The following is a 19,812-nucleotide window of genomic DNA, read 5'->3' as shown; positions in this document are numbered from 1 at the left end:
ATATCTGTACGTTCTACTCCTTACATTTTCAAGCCAGGCTCGTAACTTTAGTTTTAATCTGTATTTGGTGGCATGATCAATATTATTTCTTGTCATTGTGCACCTTTTTCAACCTAATGTAATACAGAAAACATGTCTATCACAGTGTATCATTTCCTGGCTATCACGCACCACAGATGTAGGCTAGTCTATGAAGTTACTACAGAGCAAGGCAGAAGGCAATAAGAAAAATGGCTAACATTATGGACGAGACAGAGGGAGTTAGTGACATCGACATGACTGAGAATAGAGACATTCATGATCACCCATGGCCATATATAAGGGAGATTTTTGAAATTGTCTGCATCAAAAAGGATTTCTGGTGAATGTGCTGTGAATTGTGTTAACCTAAAAAGCACAAAGTGCTGGCTTTCAAGAATTCGCTGTCGAATTTGAGAAAGCACGTACAGGTAAATTACATGTTTTATTGATATCTCTTTCTTGTCACACACATTAATATTCAGTCTTTATAGACTTGTTTAAGCCAGTGAATAGACCTGTGTCTGGAATGTCTCTGTTCTCAGTCATGTTGCCAATTTGAGCAGTACTGATTCAAATAAATAATTTTTCTTTTATTTTACTTTATTTATTTATTTTTAAATGGAAATGTACACTCTGCTCTTAATTTCTACAGTATTAAGCTGTCATCTGAAACCTGTTTAGTCAGATAGTCCCCATGGAACTGGTAAACCAGGTGAAGTGTAAATTATGCTTGCACTCTTAATTTTCTTTTTGATTGCATTTCAATAAAACTTACAGAGGGAAGTTCAATAAAATTTTGAGTGAAGGATGTGTGTACTTTTGGCAAAAGTACACACATCCTTCACTTAAGTAGAAGTACAGATACTTGTGTTTAAAGAGATTCTGGTAAAAGTCGAAGCACTGACTTCATTCAAGTTAAAGTAAATAAGTATGGCCTCTGACATGAACTTGAGTAAAAAGTGGCCATTACTACTACCTGTTTTAGTGTCGCACTGATAAATTGACATTTATACAAAATATCTTACATTTCAAATTTTGTTATCTAATGAATGTATCCAGGCTGAACAACCACCATGTAGAACACAAGCAAGACACTGACGAAAAAAACAAACAAAAAAAAACTATTTTCCATCACCTATAGGCTACATTTTAGATTGTAGGGTGATTCCGCCTCTTGTCCTTGAAAAGAACTCAAAATTATTATGACACATTAAAATGAGAAGATCGGTTATACTTTAAATTTTATTGAAACGCAAACAGAAAGGAAATTAGAGTTCACGCTTTAATTACACTTCACCTGCTTTACCAGTTCTACAGCATTTGGAAACTATCTGATTAAACCTGTCAGGTTTCAGATGACCGCTTAATACTGGAGAAATTAAGAGCAGAGTATACATTTCCGTATTTAAAAAAAGAAAAAGTATTTCTTTAAATCAGTACTGTTCAAATTGGCAACAAGACTGAGAAAATACATTCTAGACACTGGCCTAAACAATTTGTCCTAACCCTCTATGGTATTTCATCATTTATAAATGACGCAGAGAAAATCGCATTTAAAATACAATTATAACATTCAACAAAAAAATAAAAAATAAAAAAATAAAATACATTTTAGTTTTATCATATGATATCCCCTTCAGCCAATAAAATTAAAATCTTTGTGCCATGTACTTGACATTTTTGCAACAAGGACCTGAAGGAGACATGAGCACATGTTCGGTCACATGCTGTCAAGGCTCCATTCTGAGTTCATTTTAGACTAGGAAATACATATAAATTCAATAAAAAAAATTTAATTGTACATCCAAATGTGTTCTCTAAAGTTTTGACCATTTTTAATGCATATTTTGTAAATTTAGTAACTCAAATACCAAAAAAATATGTCTGTTATGCATAAATGACAAAGTCCTATTAGGGGATAGATTTTTTCTGTATAGCTGCACTATGGTTCATTACTGGCAGGAAGAAGTGGTAGTGATGGTAGTTGGTAAGTTTGGCATTGACAAAGGTCACATGCGACCGAAACTTTTGCCCTTTTTTTCATTAAAGTCTTGTTTTTTGTCTCACATCTGATGTTTTTTCATCTTTGGTGGAGTGTGTGGACTCTTTTGAAATGATTCACTATTTGGATATTTTTGTCTACGCACCTCTGCTGTCTACCACCTTTGGACTTGTTTGAAGTCATGGTGAGTTCCTGGCTACTCTTTAATTTTAAAATGAAATCAGACACAATTTAATGACTTTGATGCTATTTTCACCAGTGATACATTTATTGTTTTCTATTTTACTCTGAATGTATACTGCATATACTGCAGTTTGGTGTAATTAACAGTTGATCTTTTCAGATAGGTTGAGCCAATTTGGCAGCCTTGGCTATGGTAAGACCCCTGTCTATTGTACAACACGGTCAACACTTTAGACTCATTCATCCCTCTGATGCCCACTTCCACAGTGCCCATGCCCACCCTTTTGGCTTCTTTGGGTGTTGTGCCTGTAAGTTACAAATGCCTACAATCACTTTTATATGTATGGCCAGCCATACCGTGACAAGAAGTCATGTTTCAGTAAGTCTGAAACAAAGTTATGATATTATGCTGGATCAAAGCTCTCCCACTCTATTACTGCAAGCCCCCAGATATCAACCAAAACACGACGAGCCCCGCAACCACCAAACCTGTGGGCCCAGCTCGACCTCCACCTGTGAGAGCAGTTCGGCCTCCGCCACAACGCCAGGGCCCACACCTGGAACTGGAAAATGACTGCTGTGCTTTGAGAGATGGCCACTTTAAGCAAGTTTTTCGAAGGGTAGTTTAGCTAAATCTAAATCTACATAATTTCAATGGGGCAGTCTCCAATGTGGGGCTGCTGGAGCCACCAGACTTCCTCACCGACCCAAACGTACCAGAACGTCATTGTTACGTCTAAGGGCAGTCAGCTGTCAAAATTAAGTGAGTTTTTCCTTAAAACAAGCAAAATAATCTGCCAATGGGGTAAGCAAAATAATCTTATTTCAAACCAAAAACAAGATTATTTTGCTTAGAGATCGTTAAGAAAAATATCATGAAATTAAATGCATGTACAAGGCAAGAATAAACATTACTGTTGCAGCAAAAGATTTAGAAGGCAGCTGAAAAAAAAATCTGACTATATCGCAAAGTTTAATATTAATTGTAAATGAATATAATTATTATATGTATATTTTATATGAATTATACATAATTACAATTTATATAATATAAATATAAACAATTTGCAGCAAAAGATGAGCAATTTTGTCTCTAAATTTCTTCCACTCTGAACCTCCATCTCTGTTGATTGTCCCCAATTTCACATCAGCATTGGCTCCTCCCACCCTTGACTCCCCTGTGGGCTGTCGTCACTTGTCTTTTAGTCTGTGCCGTCATCCTTATATCTTACAGGCAATCTACCTTGTGTTTTTCTCTTTGAACGTCTAAAACCAGGTACCCCACTAGTGTCAGCTTCTGAAACGTCAGAATCTTCAGATTCCCCATCTTGTCCTGTTTCTACTCCCTCACTCTCAGCAATACTACCCTCATTACAAATCACTCCACCCTCAACCTCCCCAGGTAAGTCTGTGTTTGGCAAGTGTGTGGTATATGGAATGTAGGCAATGTCATGTGGGTCAACATCCATGTCTGACAATTCTTTTTTTCTTTCTGTTTGTGTAATCTGCTTGGTAGGTGAAGGGAAGGTACAGTGTCTCAACTGATCCCTGTGAACCACCTTTGTGGGACCTCCCTGCTCAGGACATACAGTAAATACTGGTAAACCTGCGTGATTCTGTTGCACTACCAAATACGGTACAGACTCCCACTTATCTTGGATTTTGTTTCACCCTCTAAACTTGTGGTTACGCAACAATACTGTCACCAGGTCTAATGAGCGCTCCTGCAGCCTTGCGATCATACACTCTCTTCCTTCTCCTGGAAGCTTCTTGCGCAGTTGCTTTTGCAGTTTCCACTGCAGTCCTCAGTCTTTCATGGTGATTCTTCACCCACTCATCCAAATCGTCCGCTTCATCATCAGTCAGATCCCTCCCTCCTAAGACGTCCATGGGCAGCCTTGCGTCTCGCCCAAACATTAAGTAAAATGGGGAGTAACCCGTCTATGAATGAACGTGGTTATTGTAAGCCATCACTAGTTCAGGCAGGTAGGTCTTCCAATCCTTCTTTTCCGCAGGTAATGTCCACAGCATGTCGTGCATCGTGCGATTGAACCTTTCGCACTGTGCATTCCCTTGCGGATGATAAGGACTGGTGAGACTCTTGCTGATTTCATACAGCTTACAGAGCTCCTTGATTACACTTGCTTCAAAACACCTCACTTGATCCGAGTGCAGCCGGGCAGGACATCCATAGCAGACAAACCAGTGTCGTACAAGAGTTTTGGCGGTAGTAAGTGCCGTCTGATTTTTGGTCGGGACTGCCACAGTAAATCTTGTAAACATGTCCGTAAGCACTAAAACATTCTCAGAGCCCCCTGCTGATCTCTCAAGCACAGTGTAATCCATGGCAAGTAGAGACTCTTGCTGATTTCATACAGCTTACAGAGCTCCTTGATTACACTTGCTTCAAAACACCTCACTTGATCCGAGTGCAGCCGGGCAGGACATCCATAGCAGACAAACCAGTGTCGTACAAGAGTTTTGGCGGTAGTAAGTGCCGTCTGATTTTTGGTCGGGACTGCCACAGTAAATCTTGTAAACATGTCCATAAGCACTAAAACATTCTCAGAGCCCCCTGCTGATCTCTCAAGCACAGTGTAATCCATGGCAAGAACTTCTAGAGGTGCCGTTACGTTGGTGCAGGTCATAGGAGCACGAATCTTGGGGAACACATCCTTAGCTAAGGTACACCTCCGACACTGGGTTACCCATGTCTGCACATCATTGGCCATTGAGGGCCAATAATAACTCCGTCGCATCTGCTCTAACATACTCCTGCTTCCAAAATGTCCTCCATGCTCGTGCACTCCCTCATACACTTTCTCCCGTAGAGACTCTGGCACAACCAACTGCCAAATTTCCTCTCCATCTCTTGGATCTTGGATCACTCGGAATAGCACTTGATGCCTTAGTTTCAGACGCTCCAGCTGTCTCACTAACTTCTTTTGCTGAGTTTCTCGGTTACTGCCCATTTAAGGTCTAATAACTCCAACTTGAATGCACTGTAATACCGGTCATTCCTTTCAGATCCCTTTAGACCTCTGCTCGCGTAGGCAATGACGTGTTCTACGCCCCCCTGCTTTTGACTGAGTATGGCTCCAAGTCCATTGATACTCCCATCTGTCGTAAGTATGAACGGACACTGGAAATCAGGGTAAGCAAGAATTGGAGGTGACATGAGACAACTCTTTAGCTTGCTGAATGCAGCCTGACATTTCTCTCTCCAGATGAATGGTTCTGATGACTTGCCTTTGTTACCTTTCCCCACTAGGGCATGTAGGGGCTTGGCCAGCTGTGCGAATCCTGGAACAAAACGGCGATAGTAACTCATAAATCCCAACAGCTGTCTAACCTTCTTCACATTCGACGGTGGAGGCCATGCATCCAAGCACTGAACCTTGTCCTTGTCCACCTGAACTCCCTTTGATGAAATGATATGTCCCAAGAACCGGACCTCTGGCCTCAGGAGGAAACATTTACTCGGTTTGAGCTTCAGTCCGTGCTGACGCAACCTTGAGAAGACAAGCTCCAACTTCTCACAGTGACTCTTGAAATCCAACGAGAACACAATAATATCGGTGAGATAGATCAAGAGAGTGTCAAAGGCCAGATCACCTAATGCCACACCCATCAATCGCTGAAAGGTGGCTGGAGCGTTGCATAAACCAAACGGCATCCGCGTCCACTCATACAACCCGAATGGTGTTGTGACAGCAGTCTTCTCCCGATCTGATTCATTTACCGCCACTTGGAAGTAACCTGCTGTGAGATCCAAGGTGGAAAACAACTGTGCATTCCCCAAAGCATCCAAGGATTCCTCCACATTCGGAAGGGGGTAGGCATCCTTGAATGTCAAGTCAAGTCAAGTCAAGTCACCTTTATTTATACAGTGCTTTTTACAATGTAGATTGTGTCAAAGCAGCTTTACATTGATAACTGGTACATTATTTGGCTGCACAGCAGCTCTTAAAAGAATAGTGTCAATGCAGGCAAGTGTCAAGTGTCCCTAACTAAGCAAGCCAAAGGTGACTTGATTGAGTCTCCTGTAGTCACAGCAGAAACGAACGCCTCCATCTTTTTTTTATCACAATGACTGCAGGTGAGGTCCACGGACTGTGACTCTCCTTCAGTACACCTTGACTGACAAGATCCGGCACATGTCTCTTGAACTCTTGGAAAACGTGAGGTGGGACTCGTCGGTGGCGTTGCTTTATTGGCTGTGCATCTCCTGTAGGAATGCTATGTGCCACTGTCGTCGTATATCCAAAAGCGGTGTCGCTTTTGGAGAAAACATCACTGTAACGTGCAAGCAGGGCATTTAACTCCTCACGTTGCACCTCAGACAGTCCATCCTGGTTCACTTGCACTGGAATTGACATTTGCTCGGGCTGATTCTCCATCTTAACACTGCACTGCATATGTCGCTTAACGCGTAACTCGCCCTCATCCTCTTCAAATTCCACCATTTGCTTTGGGACTACTTTCTGAGGCTTCGACACAAGTGCAATCCTGGATCTCGGCATCAACCTGATAGTTTCCTGACAGATATTTAACACTCGCACCGGGACTCTTCCTTTTTCTGGGCTCGCAAGCACATTGGGTACTAACAGTCCTTTTGGAAGGGTAACAGAATCTGTGCACTCCACCAGTACTTGACGCTTCACTTGCTGAGGTATACTGCAGTGGCCTTCCACAATCTTCTCACTTAAGGGCAGGATTGTCACAACTTGCTTCCCAGACACCTTAACAAATCCTATCCTACCTTCTGGGCCCAAGAGTCCCTCATCTTTCTTCACTCTTGCCATCACTCTCCTTACATTAGCATCTGTGCCACGGCTGACTTTACTTCCCTCGCTCAACTCCTTTCCAGACAGTACAAGGTTTTTCAGTTCACTAAGGACATTCATTCCCACAATTCCATCCAATCCTTTCATCTCCTGCGCATCGGGGTTGGACTCTGTGAGCACGAAAACACACTTCCCTGGAAGCAGATTTCCCATGCACTCTATATCAACCTGTAGACATCCAAGAACAGGAATGTCTAGCCCGTTTGCAGCAGTGAGGCGCACCCAGTTAGCAGATGACTGTTGTATCTCTTGCCCTCCGAAATGCTGTTTAAAGTGAGACTCTGAGATGGTGGTGACCTCTGAACCTGTGTCCAGCAGGCATTTGGTGGGCACCTCTGCTATTTTTACGTCTACTGTCAGACAGTCTCCAAAAGCGCTCTTCTTTAGAGTTCCTGGCACTACATCAGCCTTCCAGTCAGCTTTATGGCTCCATATTACTGAAGGCCCATTGGTGCTCGCCAATTCACCCAATGAAGCTCTTCTTAACGCATCAGTCATTTCCGCCATTTGTTATGACGCAGCACCCCGGCTACACAGCTCCTTATGCTGACCGCACTGTCGACTGGTGTGACCTGGTTCACCACATGTGTAACAGATATATTTTCCTTCACTGTTTTTTAGTGGCTGCCTTCTCGTACCAGCAGGCTGGGGGTTAACTCTCCTTTGACTGTGGACTATTCTGTACAATTCTTCCTCACGTGCAGCTATCTTCTCTATTGCCTCGTGCAACTTTTCTAAAGTTAGTGAGGATGAACTGTCACCAGTCGCAACTGTAGTGTGAACTGCAGCTCTCGCGCATGCAGGAGTCTTCAAGTTACCTCCAGACTGTGCTTCCTCTTCCTCAGACTATGTGATAGCATCCTGCATCAGCTGTGCAAAAGTCAAGCTTTGCTCTTCCTTAATCTTTCGTTTCATCTCTCTTCTTAGGAAATCATCCCTTAGTCTTTCAGAACACTCTCTTCATCTAACACTCTGCTTGGCTCCCTGCGTTTTACCTTGTACAGTTTCTCTCGTAAGTCATAAGCATAAGCACGTATAGTCTCACCGGGTGCTTGTTTTCAATCATAGAAGTCTTTTAACCTTGTGCCAATGGGTACCTTATCCCCATAGGTTTCCTGAAGCAGCTTGAAGATGGACTCCATACTGTTATCCCCTTCTTCCAGCATGAACTTCACAGTATCTTTAGCTTCCCCCTTTAGGTGCTGCTTTATCAGCTCCACTTGATCTTCCTCTGGCACCTTCATGACCCGAAACGCTGATTTCATTGAGACTATCCACTCCTCCACGCTCCCTTCTCCAGGCTTGGTGATGCTAGTGAAATCGGTAAGCTTGTGATCTCTTGGGATATAGATTGTTGCTGGGGGTGCACGAGTGGATGCTTGCTGCTCCATTACTGCCCTTGCTAAGGACAGAGCTTCTCGCTGTTCCATTCTAGCATGATCCAATGCACCGGCTTGCTCTGCTAACCTTCTCTGCATTTCAGCAAACTCCTTCTTCAGTTCTTCGAGTTCTGCCATTTTTCTGCTTGCTCATAGACCTGGGACAGTATACTACAACAAAACTCAGGCTAAGTATGATCCTGTTCGTGATGCCAAAATAATGTAGCGGGGAATTTCACTACAATGTAGGGGTGAGTTTAACTTCAACTGCAATATATCTTGGACGACTAGGGATTGACAAGATCTAGGTCCTCACCCCCTAGTACGATTAATTCCCATACTTATATATATATATAAGTATGTTGCTGTCTGCCTTGTTAATGTTTCTTTTGTCTTTTGTAGCAGCGACTGATGAGGATTGAGGCTCTGTAACTTAACATACACGGTAGCTCCCCAGAGTATAACAGTGTTGATTAACCCCTCTTCCCCTCTATCAGACCACAAGACAGTAGGAATGCCCCTACTCCAAGATAACAAAAGATTTACACTTATTTCATAAATGTTTAGCAGAATTAAACAAAATAAAGAAAACAACAGTCATGACATAAATTCAAGTTTCACTTTCTTATGATTTTACCAAGAAATATATAAAAAATAAAGTTTTGTTCAGATTCAAACTTTTGTTCAGTTTCTTCTCTTTCAACAATAATACTCAAAATCAGAAAAACAACAACAGTTCTGATAGAATGCTCAGATGGTACTCAGTTCACTTAAAAGTACATTACAGATGTTTCATTCCACATCAGATATTTTCAGTTCACATACCTGAGTGAGATTCACAACCCCAAAGTTAAAGTTTTACCTCACAGTAGAACTGGGCTGGTGTTGGAGTGTCCAGATATGGCAGGGTAATTAAATCAAACAAATAGCCACCTGTTCAAAAACAGAAAATCCCTTCCGTTTCTTCAACGACAGGAAAAATAATGTTCAAAAAAAAAAAATCTCCACAAACTTTTCTGGTAGACGAGACAGTCCCTTCAAAAAAACAAAAACAGCATAATTCGGATCCATTAATTCGTGCAAACTCAGTTATCAATTCTCAAGTCTATGCAATTGTCCATCCAAAAAGAATTTCAAAGTCTCCAAGTGAAAACAGTGCAAAATGTCCAAAAATAAACTGAAAAATAGAAGGTAAAATATTGTCAAAAGAAGAACGTCAATGAGTTCGCAATGCCGTTTGTGTCCACAAGGCGGCACTATTGTATCAAAAACGATGCACAAGGATTTCGGCTCGAACAACAGTAGCAAAATCACTCAATCCAAGCTGCTTTGCTTCAAAAACAACAAATAACGTCCGTGTGTTTCTTCAGAATAGCAACTGTGGTTAAACAACAGTGAAGAAAAACAGTATCTCAGCTCCCTTCCGTAGAAGATGAACACCCGTGCCAACACACCATCTCAGCTAGCACAATGAGCAATGCCCCTCCTAGTATATCACAGACATGCAGTTCAGTTTCCCAGCGATCAGGCTCGGTCAAAACTCACGACAGCACAAGCTCGGTCCAGCTTCTCGTCCGCTCACCTCGACGCGTGTCTAAAACTGTACACATATATCAAAGGAGTCACGAGAAAACTAACTTTTTTTGCTCGCGCTCGTCTCGCTCCCTTTTTTCCTTTCCGGAACACCCCGTCGTCTTCTCTTTTAAAAAAAAAAAAAAAAAAAAAACCCTTTTCAAAATAAAGGTCCTTGAATACCTCCACATATACAAATATAGATCATGAGGAGGGGCCGGAAGCATTATCATATTACAGTTTTTATTTTATTTTTATTTGCTTTGGTACTATTTTCACAAGTTGTATATTTTCAAAACTCTTAATACAAAAATCCAAACTGATCACACTTGTAACACAGTCATTCTTTCAAAACATGATCTCATGCTTTCATTCTAGTTGTACATATTTTCATTCTACATAATCACTGTTTCAAAACACAAGATCATTGTGATATGTAATGAGAACATTTGGTTTATTCACCGAAACACAACAGTATGTTCTTCTTTCAGTTTAGTACTTTTAACAATCAGTTAATTCAGTAGCAAACAATGTAAGATACATGTTTCAAATCACCCATGTTGCTGAAATAATTACAGTTAAACATGCTACAGATGCCACATTAGACAATACATGTACATTACCAAAATGACATAATTGCCATAAAAATCCATAATGTTTGTAATAGTATTTATTCAGTGTGTTATCAAAAAGTGTGATGAAGTATGTAACAGCCATTATGTTTCTGTGCTTTATGAGAGTGACTTACAGTAATGTGGCAGTCTCCATGGTAATCTGTTTACAGTATCACATGGCATACATAATGTAATGTAAAATGCTGTATTTGATACCATCTGTCTCTCTTCTGATGTATCTCTGATCAATCTGATGTTACAGTCATTGACTGTTTCCCTGTTTTCCCTTTGTACTCTATGCTGCTCTAAGTTCACAAATTGCAAATCTCTGTCACACACGCACACACACACACACACACACACACACACACACACACTTCAAACATAGTGGTTATAATCTAAGATTACTTGCTTATAATGTAAAAAGAATTCATTCTATAGATTCTGTATCTATAGAAATCTATAGGTGTACCAAATGATTAATTTATTAACCATTAAGATCAGTAGACCAGATGTGTTTTGGACTCCACATTTGTCTATAAGTGGGGATTGAAGGGTTGGATTCTGGAATCCACTGTTGCTTCAATATATATATCTTTTGAATGATTTATAATCAAGTTATTAATCAATATTTATCTTTCTAAATGTTAAATTATTTGAATGACTTCTTCAACGTATGTTAAAGCATTCGTTTTCCTTTTCATCTTTAAACACTAGAGAATAATGATGAATATTGTCTGTACCTCTCACTGAGAGAAAAGTAGAACTTATCAGTATGTTTTGGGAATATTTCCTGTTCTAGATAAAGCCTGGGCCAACTTCAGCCTTGAAGAAGCTGTGAATTGTTCTATACAGGTCCTTATGGGTGCGGACAAATTCTGCTCTGCAGACGCCTTTTCTTGACCCAGAAGGACATCCTGTGTCTAAATCCAGGGTTCCAGCGTCAGCATCATGATGGATGGAGATACGTTTCTGACTATCTGTCCATGTGTGAAAGATTATAAATTTTGTCTATTTTTCTTAGCCAATCAGAATTGTTTAACCTAAGTAATGACGTAGTTAGTTGACTCTGTTAGAGTATAATTGCTGTGGAAATGTGAATGTACGCAGAGCGGCCTACAAACTCCTTGTGAGACTTGCAGCTGGCTTCTGCTGATGAAACTGCAAACTATTCTTCAGTAAAATTGATGTTGAAATATTGTACATTTCACAATAAGGTTCACAAATTCCATTAATAAATGCTTTGTTGAATGTAAGTAATGATAGTAAAGTGCATATAAACATATCTGTTCATGTTCAGATGGTTTCCAATTCAGAATTATGTTTACAGCCCAAATCAATGCCTTATTAATAAATAATGCCGATAAGGTACACAATGGCATTTTTACCTTTAGGGTAAGATGGTGAGTTAGAAATGTTCATCCTCAGTGTGTCAACTGTTACATAACTTACTGTACATATTTACATTAGTTTAACCTTAAAACATTAAGGCTATTTACAGGCATTGTTCATGATTAGTTCATGTTATCTAATGCATTAACTAATATTAAATACTTGCGCTGTTAATGTGAATAGATGCATTAATATGCGTGAGTTAACATTAACGAAGATTAATGCATTAACTAATGTTAACTACTTGCGCTGTTAATGTGAATAGATGGATTAATATATGCATGAGTTAATGTTAACAAACATTAACTAATGCCGAACAGAGGTGTTGTTCATGGTTAGTTAATGTTAACTAATGTTAACTAATACAACTTTATTGTAAAGTGTTACTGAATAATTAAAAGAAAATAAAAGTATTACAATAAATAAATACATATACAAGTCAAAAACACATGAAACAAAGCTTTATTCAAACTTGTTCTAACAATCAAGTATATACAGGTAGTGAACCCCACATCCTACTGCCATCTCAACACAGCTGTGCCAATCCTGCAAATTTATTTTGATGAAGCAGCTGACCACCGTGAACACTCAATGGGGACATCGTTGAGCCAGAGGATGAGGAAGACCATGTCGTCAGCCCCCCTAAACCCCACAACATGAAGCAAGAGTGGGAGAACGTGCGGGACAATCTGGCTGCCGCTGTGTCTGCTCCAAACATTTGTGTGCTCTTCATGAGCATGACTACCTGTAAAACATTTAAACAGATTAAAAAGTTTTACAATGTCAGCATTCTGTTTCTTGCCATATTTTACTTCATATTTTTACAATTATATGCAAATTTTTGCTGTAGCTTTATTACTTTTGTGGTGTAGTTGGCTAAACCACTGAACTGGTAAGCAGAAGGTTGCTGTCCTTGAGCAAGACACTTTACTCCAGGTTGCTCCATGGGGATCGTCCCTGTAATAAGAGCACTGTAAGTTACTTTGGATAACAACGTCTGCCAAATCCATAAATGTAAATAAAAAATAAATGCATACATACATTTCATACAATTTCTATTTGTGGGCATAAAGGGTTAGTTCACTCAAAAATATAAATTCAGTCATTATTTACTCGCCTTAATGCTGTTCAGTCCCTGTGTTTTTTTGTTTCGTTTTGTTTTTTCTGAACACAAAAGGTGATTTTGGTCAAGTTTGTCCTGCTGGTTTCTGTTCATACAATATCAGTCGATGGAGCCTGACTTCCAGAAGCTTCATGACATCATTTGATGATGCTTTTGAAGCTTCTGAAAGTTGGGCTCCATTGTATGAACAGAAACCAGCAGAACAAACTTGACTAAAATTACATCCTCAATGCCCTTTGGTCTTTTTCTAGATGCTCTTGCTGGCTCTGGACTCACTGAGGATGAAGAGACCACAGCAACATCAGGCTAGATGAGGCAATAAGGGCAGGTGGAGTGATGGAGGCTCTCATCCATGGCACTGTACCATTCCCAGGATCTGCTGTGGCTCTCCATCCTCAGTGCTCACACCAGTCTGAGGACATTTCAGATCCTACAAAAATACACAAACATAACACAAAAGCAGTCATTTTAACACATGTTAACCTAAATTGATTTCTGTATTAGAAGTAACAAAATGAGGTTACTTTGTTTTTGTTTCAGGTTTCCCTTTACTTTAACAAATGCCGCCATCACTTTGCCTTGCAGGCTCTGCTCTTGAAATTACAATACTTAAAATAAACTACAACTTAAGATTTGAATACACTTTGTATTAATTTCTGTAGTATACTCACTCAAAGCCTTTGATAGCAGCATTCCTTCATCAGCCTCTCTCCACCGGATAAACACGTGTGTGCTCATCTGTCCCCGCAACATCCAAATATGATTTATATGAAGTGACTTCTGTGATTCATGTGCTCAATATCACATTTAAATGTTGAGGTATTTGCTGATGTTACCTCACTTTTTATCCAAAACAAATGTTCCTTAATTTATCAACAGTGTTAACAAACAAATAAAATAGATAACTTAAGTTTAGTTACTGTAGATTTTTTGAGTTGTAGATTTGTGTATTTACATTATTTACATTCATGTAATTTAAACAGTGTTGACAACAGTGAATTCTTCATATAGCACAGATACATCATTCTGATCAGATGTCTATTTCATGTTGTGATGTGCTCATCTGCAATACTTATCCAAAATGTTCCTGTCAGATGTTAAATAAACGTTTAGTAAGCATCTTTAAGATATGGTTTAGAATTTATGTAAATCCACTTTGGAGACGTACGTGTGCTTACTAGAGCTTCCCTGTTATCTATACATAATAAAACGTGTTTTTACAGCAAAATCAAAACTATACTATACTGTCTAGCATCTTTATATGTTCAACACTTCAACAGTTTATCTTGGCCTATAGGGCTTGATCACTATCAGCACATTTGTGCCTTCCAAATGGCCCTTGTAGCAAAGAGAGGGGGTTCAAACAGTAAAGCAAATGTCTTTGTTCACTTTAAAATATCTTTGGATATTTTCAACCTTACAAATCCCTCCTTGGCACCGTTGGCCACACTCATGAAGTCCAAAGGTGACACAGTCCATAAAGACATGCGTTCTGTTGTGTGTAGATGTCATCTTCAGACTTCTCGTCCCGACTTGTTACAATAACAGTTGGTCAGTCTTCAGTCTTTGTTCTCCTTTCAGTCCTGCATGAGAAGGCTCCATCAAATGGTGTTGCACCATTCATAGATATGCAAATCGTCCATTGAATACTTCACACCTTTGCAAGAACAGTCACTGAATATGGGAGCAAATGCTTGTATCTCTTTTGAGGCAGGACACAGGATTTGAACTTTGGCAGCAGGGATCCTGAGATTTAAAAGAGCATATAGAACAACAAACAGCAAAAGCATACATATGGCATTTGTCATTGATCAGAGGTTTGATGTGGTCAGATTAAATTTGTCTCTGGCAATAAGCTCTTAAATCAATGTACTTGATAAAGTGGTCAATAATTAATTTTATTATTAAAGAATAAAAGAAGATCTTACAAGCTCTTACACTGTTTCTGGAAACATTAAAGTAAATTGCACAATAACAAAACAACAAATGTAGGTTTAAAACCCCCCATTTCATGAAGAGTATCAGCAAAATATTCAGTGTAACCAAACACAGAGATTCAACTGAATTAATGTCCAAAAACATTGTTACAAGTCAAATGGACAAAATACAAAGAAACAAATCAAATAGGCTTCAGAAATGTTTCAAAGGCGTTAATGATAATACAAATTTTGTGCTTCGGTAAGAATGAGAAATACTAATGTGACCGTATGAATGAGGTGGTGATTGACAGAGGTGGCTAGTATCCAAAAACCATACTCAAGTAAAAGTACAAGTACTTATAGAAATATTTACTCAAAGTAAAAGTTAAAGTAATAGGCCTAATCTTAAAAGTTACTCTAGTAAGAGTGAAAAAGTATCCAATGAAAAAAACTACTTAAGTAGCTAGTTACTAGTTATAACACACACACACACAAACACACACATGTGTATATATATATATATATATATATATATATATATATATATATATATATATATATATATATGAAGAGCTTGGTTCCTAAAAGCCATTTTCAAAAAAAAAAAAAAAAAGAGTTTCCGCCAAAATCAGTATTGTATCTGGTCGGTATTGAAAAGTCATTTATAAATTTTGCGCAAAATGCGATATCCGTCGTGTTATTCTGTCATGTTTTCTCCCTTTCTTTCCAAAACGCGACAAACGCCAGTCTCCTTTCTCTGCAGAATGCGATATATCTGCTCAACCAATCACAGCGCACCATTCCACTCACTGTAAACAGCAATGGCGGCGCTCTGAATACACCCGGCATCCTAGTTTTCCTTATCTACTTTGTACTTTTTGATCAACAAAAACAGAAAAATGAATAATGATGAACCTGTGGTGGTTTCTGCGGTGGGGAAGAAACGCAAGTCATCGAAATGTAATCATTTACGTGAGGAGATTAAGAAGATGAGGCACTTGAGTCGGGAGGAGGAAAAATGCCGGCTGTTGTTTGTTCCACGACAGCATCAAACTTCTTTCACGGTCTACAAAACTGAATCATGGACAGTTTTCAAAAGCTGTTTTTAATACCAATGTACTCTGTAAATGTGTTTATTTTAACCGTGCGGTGGCGCCAGATACCCTTTAATCGGTAATGACAAACGGAGACATAATTCATTTATAACATTAACAAGATGTTGATTGATTGGTCTCAAGCGTCTGTGTTGTAACTGTAACTGTCATAACCACCTCATTAATGGTTTTCTGGAGCTCAACCATCAAACTACACAGTTTTATAATTTAAAGATAATAATATACTAATCGTATTGAAAATAAACTATTATTAAACACATTATTTACAACACCAGGGTCATTTATAGCACTTCAAAGGATCAAAGGATAAACAATATATGGAACCTTGGATCTATTTAGCACCAAAAGGGGTTCTGCTATTGCTACAAGCTGAAGAACCATAATTTGGTACTGTTTAGAACCATTTTTCTTTAGAGTGAAGGGAGGAATGCATTTTCTCCAAGTGATGGACTTGATTTTGGTATTTTCAAAGCAATAGCCTACTTGCTACTACTAATATTTATTAAAATCACCGCCTGTTATATAAAATTAATAATTATAAATAATAAAAAATACAAAAATATGGAAAAATGCAGGTAAGTTAACACATCTCATCATGTAGATGATTTAACAATAATCATATTTAAAAATATATTTTTCCACCATCAAATAGGCTATTAGTGATTCATATTTCACAAACTTACATGTAAATGAACTATACTGTCAATACACAAGTTACACAAATGAATTAGATAAATCAATGCATTTATTTCCATTCAAAGGGATAGAAAACAAATTAATAATATTAGTCTAAAACAATTCCTTATCTTATAAGCTCCATCTAGTGGACAAGGTTAATAGCCTTCAGGTTGCAGTTGAAATTGCTGATGATTTACAGCAGTGGTTATAATACCAAAAATAAAATTATAATAGATCAGGGTGAGAACAGCAAATTCTAAACCAGGGGTTTTCAACTGAATAGGGTTGGAGCTAAACTCTGCAGTAAAGTGGACCTTAAAGACCATAGCTGACAACCCCTGGTTTAGAATTTGCTGTTCTCCTGAGCATCAGAAATTCATACATCTATTATAACTGCTCCTCTTTTTGGTCAAAAGTTACCATGTTAGTATTCCTTCGTTGTAACAAATTTAATAATAATAATAATAATAATAATCCTTTCTACCATCATCTTTTTACTGTTTATACTTTTTGTAACCTCTTATTTTCCCAAATAGATAAACTATCCATGAAACCAAGAATGTTTTCTCAAAATAACTTGTTCTCCACTTCATGTTGAAGAAAATGTTAAATGACTTATGGAAAATTCAGGCAAGATCACGAAAGAACAAAAAAGATAGAAAAATTGAGCTTTAGGGCTATGGGATCCAAGTTAAAATAATGCCTTTAATTTTCAAAACATGTTTAATTTGTTCACTTCAACACTAACGTAACAGCCAATACACACAAAGACGCGCACACTCATAATACATGAAATAAATTTAGAATTCTTATGCACTGTTGCCACTAGTTAGTTAGTTAACTAATTATTGTAAAATCAATAGCCTATAACAAATAGCCTACGTCTACTAATGGAAACTTTTAAATGCGTTTAAAGGCGGCAGAAACGTATGTATCAGGCGTCATGAAATGCGACCTACATAGTTAAGACGTACAAATTTAACGTCATTTTTTATGTAAATTTCTCACGTACGCTAAGATAATGACGGCATTATCCAAGTAAAACATGTTGTTTCAGAGTTTTGTCCCCCATAGTAACCCTTTATAAGAAAAGTGCATGATGCATTAAAGACAGTTAAATTAAAAGACCAAATTCGAAATTAAAAGATTAATTCAGAGTGCAAGCAATGGCCCATTATCAAGTAAACACTTTAATCATGTAATATTTTAATAGAAATTATAATATAGTAAGCTATAGCCTATTTGGGTGTTCATTCATGTTTATTTCGCGCTGTAACTGGTATTAAAGCGGAGGAGATGATCAGTTCACGCGCGCTTCGCGTTGCCGCCTCTCTTGATCTGAGGCTACAGCCATCTGTCACGCCACATTAAACAGCGCCAAAACGGTTATTTTTCGAATTTCGTAATAAAATGGACAGAATTTGAAATCTGAGACTTTGTTTCATATCAAAAGTAACAAAGTACAAAGCTGCCATTTATTTAATGGGAAGAGCGCTACAATGTTCTATTCATTCATCAACTGAAAACAGACTAGACTAATCGATTCTTGGGATCGCTATCGGTTCGTAAAAATGAGAATCGATTAAAATCCAGAAATCGATATATTTTTACACAGCCCTACGTGTTTAATGGGTGGAGAGATGGGGTTATGGGTAGAGTTAGGGTGTGGTTGGAGGTTGACAGCCCTAGTAAAAACGAGTATCTATGCAGTTAGTGCACTGAATCTAATGTTTAATTTAGATGACAGTGTAGAGTCATTAAAGATACTTATAGTTAAGTTGGTCCATTTAAGTTATTTATTTTCAAATGTTTATCTGCATATAATTGTCTGCAGACACAGTCTCCTCTTTTAATTTAACGGGCTTTTTAAACAGTTGTGTCTCCTGAAGGACATTATTTTCTGACTCACTCTTCTGATTCTCACTCTTTTCTGACAGGGAGCTTCAGTACTTGGCAGACCAAGAGAAGATTTCTCCAGCCGCCATAAAGAAGACTACTTTGGACAAGGTGCTTCAGCAGCCAGGTGTCACGACAACAGGGGTCGGGGTCAGGACCGGCCTCAACCTCTTTAACAGCAACCCCAAACACAAGAAAACCTGAACCTGATCATCATGATCCAGCTTACAGTAAGGATGAAACTACTCCAAGAACTGCAGACAAGATGCTTACACCAAAAATGCTTTAATTTGTTTCCATAAACTGGTTGTCCAGCATTTTTATAACCTGTATTGTGCTCAGTTGTCAATATTGTGCGATTGCCTTTTTTGGCTGGTTTGGACCAACTCTGAGCAATTAGTTTCTCTTGATACACACTGTAAACCATGCACTGTGTAGATTTATTAAACCATGTCTGATCATGCTGTATTTAGCAAAGCCTATCTGGAATAGCCTGAATGAAATTTGTAGTTGAGATATTATATATATAATGTACTGTTACATTTAATTAAAGGATTTTCTATCTTTATCTCTATACTGCTCAGAAGTTCTGTATACTCAAAACAGAAAAAGCCAAATTCTCTCAATAAATGCCCATTGGCTGTTTGATGGTGTCAGTCACTATTAGTAGCGGGAAGTTCAGATCATTTTACTGACTCGGATCTTTGAAACTCATTCAGAAAAATGAACAAATCTTTTTTCAAGTCATTCCATTTATTTCGTTCATTTCAGCAGAATATAATTGAAATGTTACTTGTTAAATTCCTCAACACATACTGCTCACACAAAAGTTTATCACATTTGGAATAAAAAATAAACTATAGGCTAATACAGCCATGAAGGCCAAATTATGAGTAAGAAATGATTAATTAATTGCTTAGCAGGGTCTTCAGGCTATGCAGCATGCATGTGTTAGTTCACCTTACCTCCCTATCCGAGTCGTTCTTTCTTTTGTCATCTTACATTTATCACGTCTGTTCCCCAAAAAGATTAGTTTGCCTCTCATGTCTTCGGGTTTGAGTTGTTAGTTCC

At 38.4% G+C, this 19,812-nt stretch overlaps 1 protein-coding gene across 1 annotated transcript in view; it reads left to right on the top strand.

The window, feature by feature from the left end:
• The window catches only part of pycr1a (pyrroline-5-carboxylate reductase 1a), a 173,983-nt gene extending 154,596 nt beyond the window's left edge, over positions 1-19,387 (top strand). The window contains exon 8 of the mRNA XM_051888744.1: positions 18,783-19,387. Within this exon, the coding sequence (XP_051744704.1) occupies positions 18,783-18,945 (163 nt within the window). The 3' untranslated portion in view covers positions 18,946-19,387. The remainder of the gene's footprint in view (positions 1-18,782) is intronic.
• The last annotated feature ends 425 nt before the right edge of the window (positions 19,388-19,812 follow it).

Source organism: Ctenopharyngodon idella, chromosome 3 (assembly GCF_019924925.1).
Source record: "Ctenopharyngodon idella isolate HZGC_01 chromosome 3, HZGC01, whole genome shotgun sequence".
NCBI lineage: Eukaryota > Metazoa > Chordata > Actinopteri > Cypriniformes > Xenocyprididae > Ctenopharyngodon > Ctenopharyngodon idella.
Note: the sequence above shows the minus strand (reverse complement) of the source record. Positions and strands in the feature narration are given on the sequence as shown.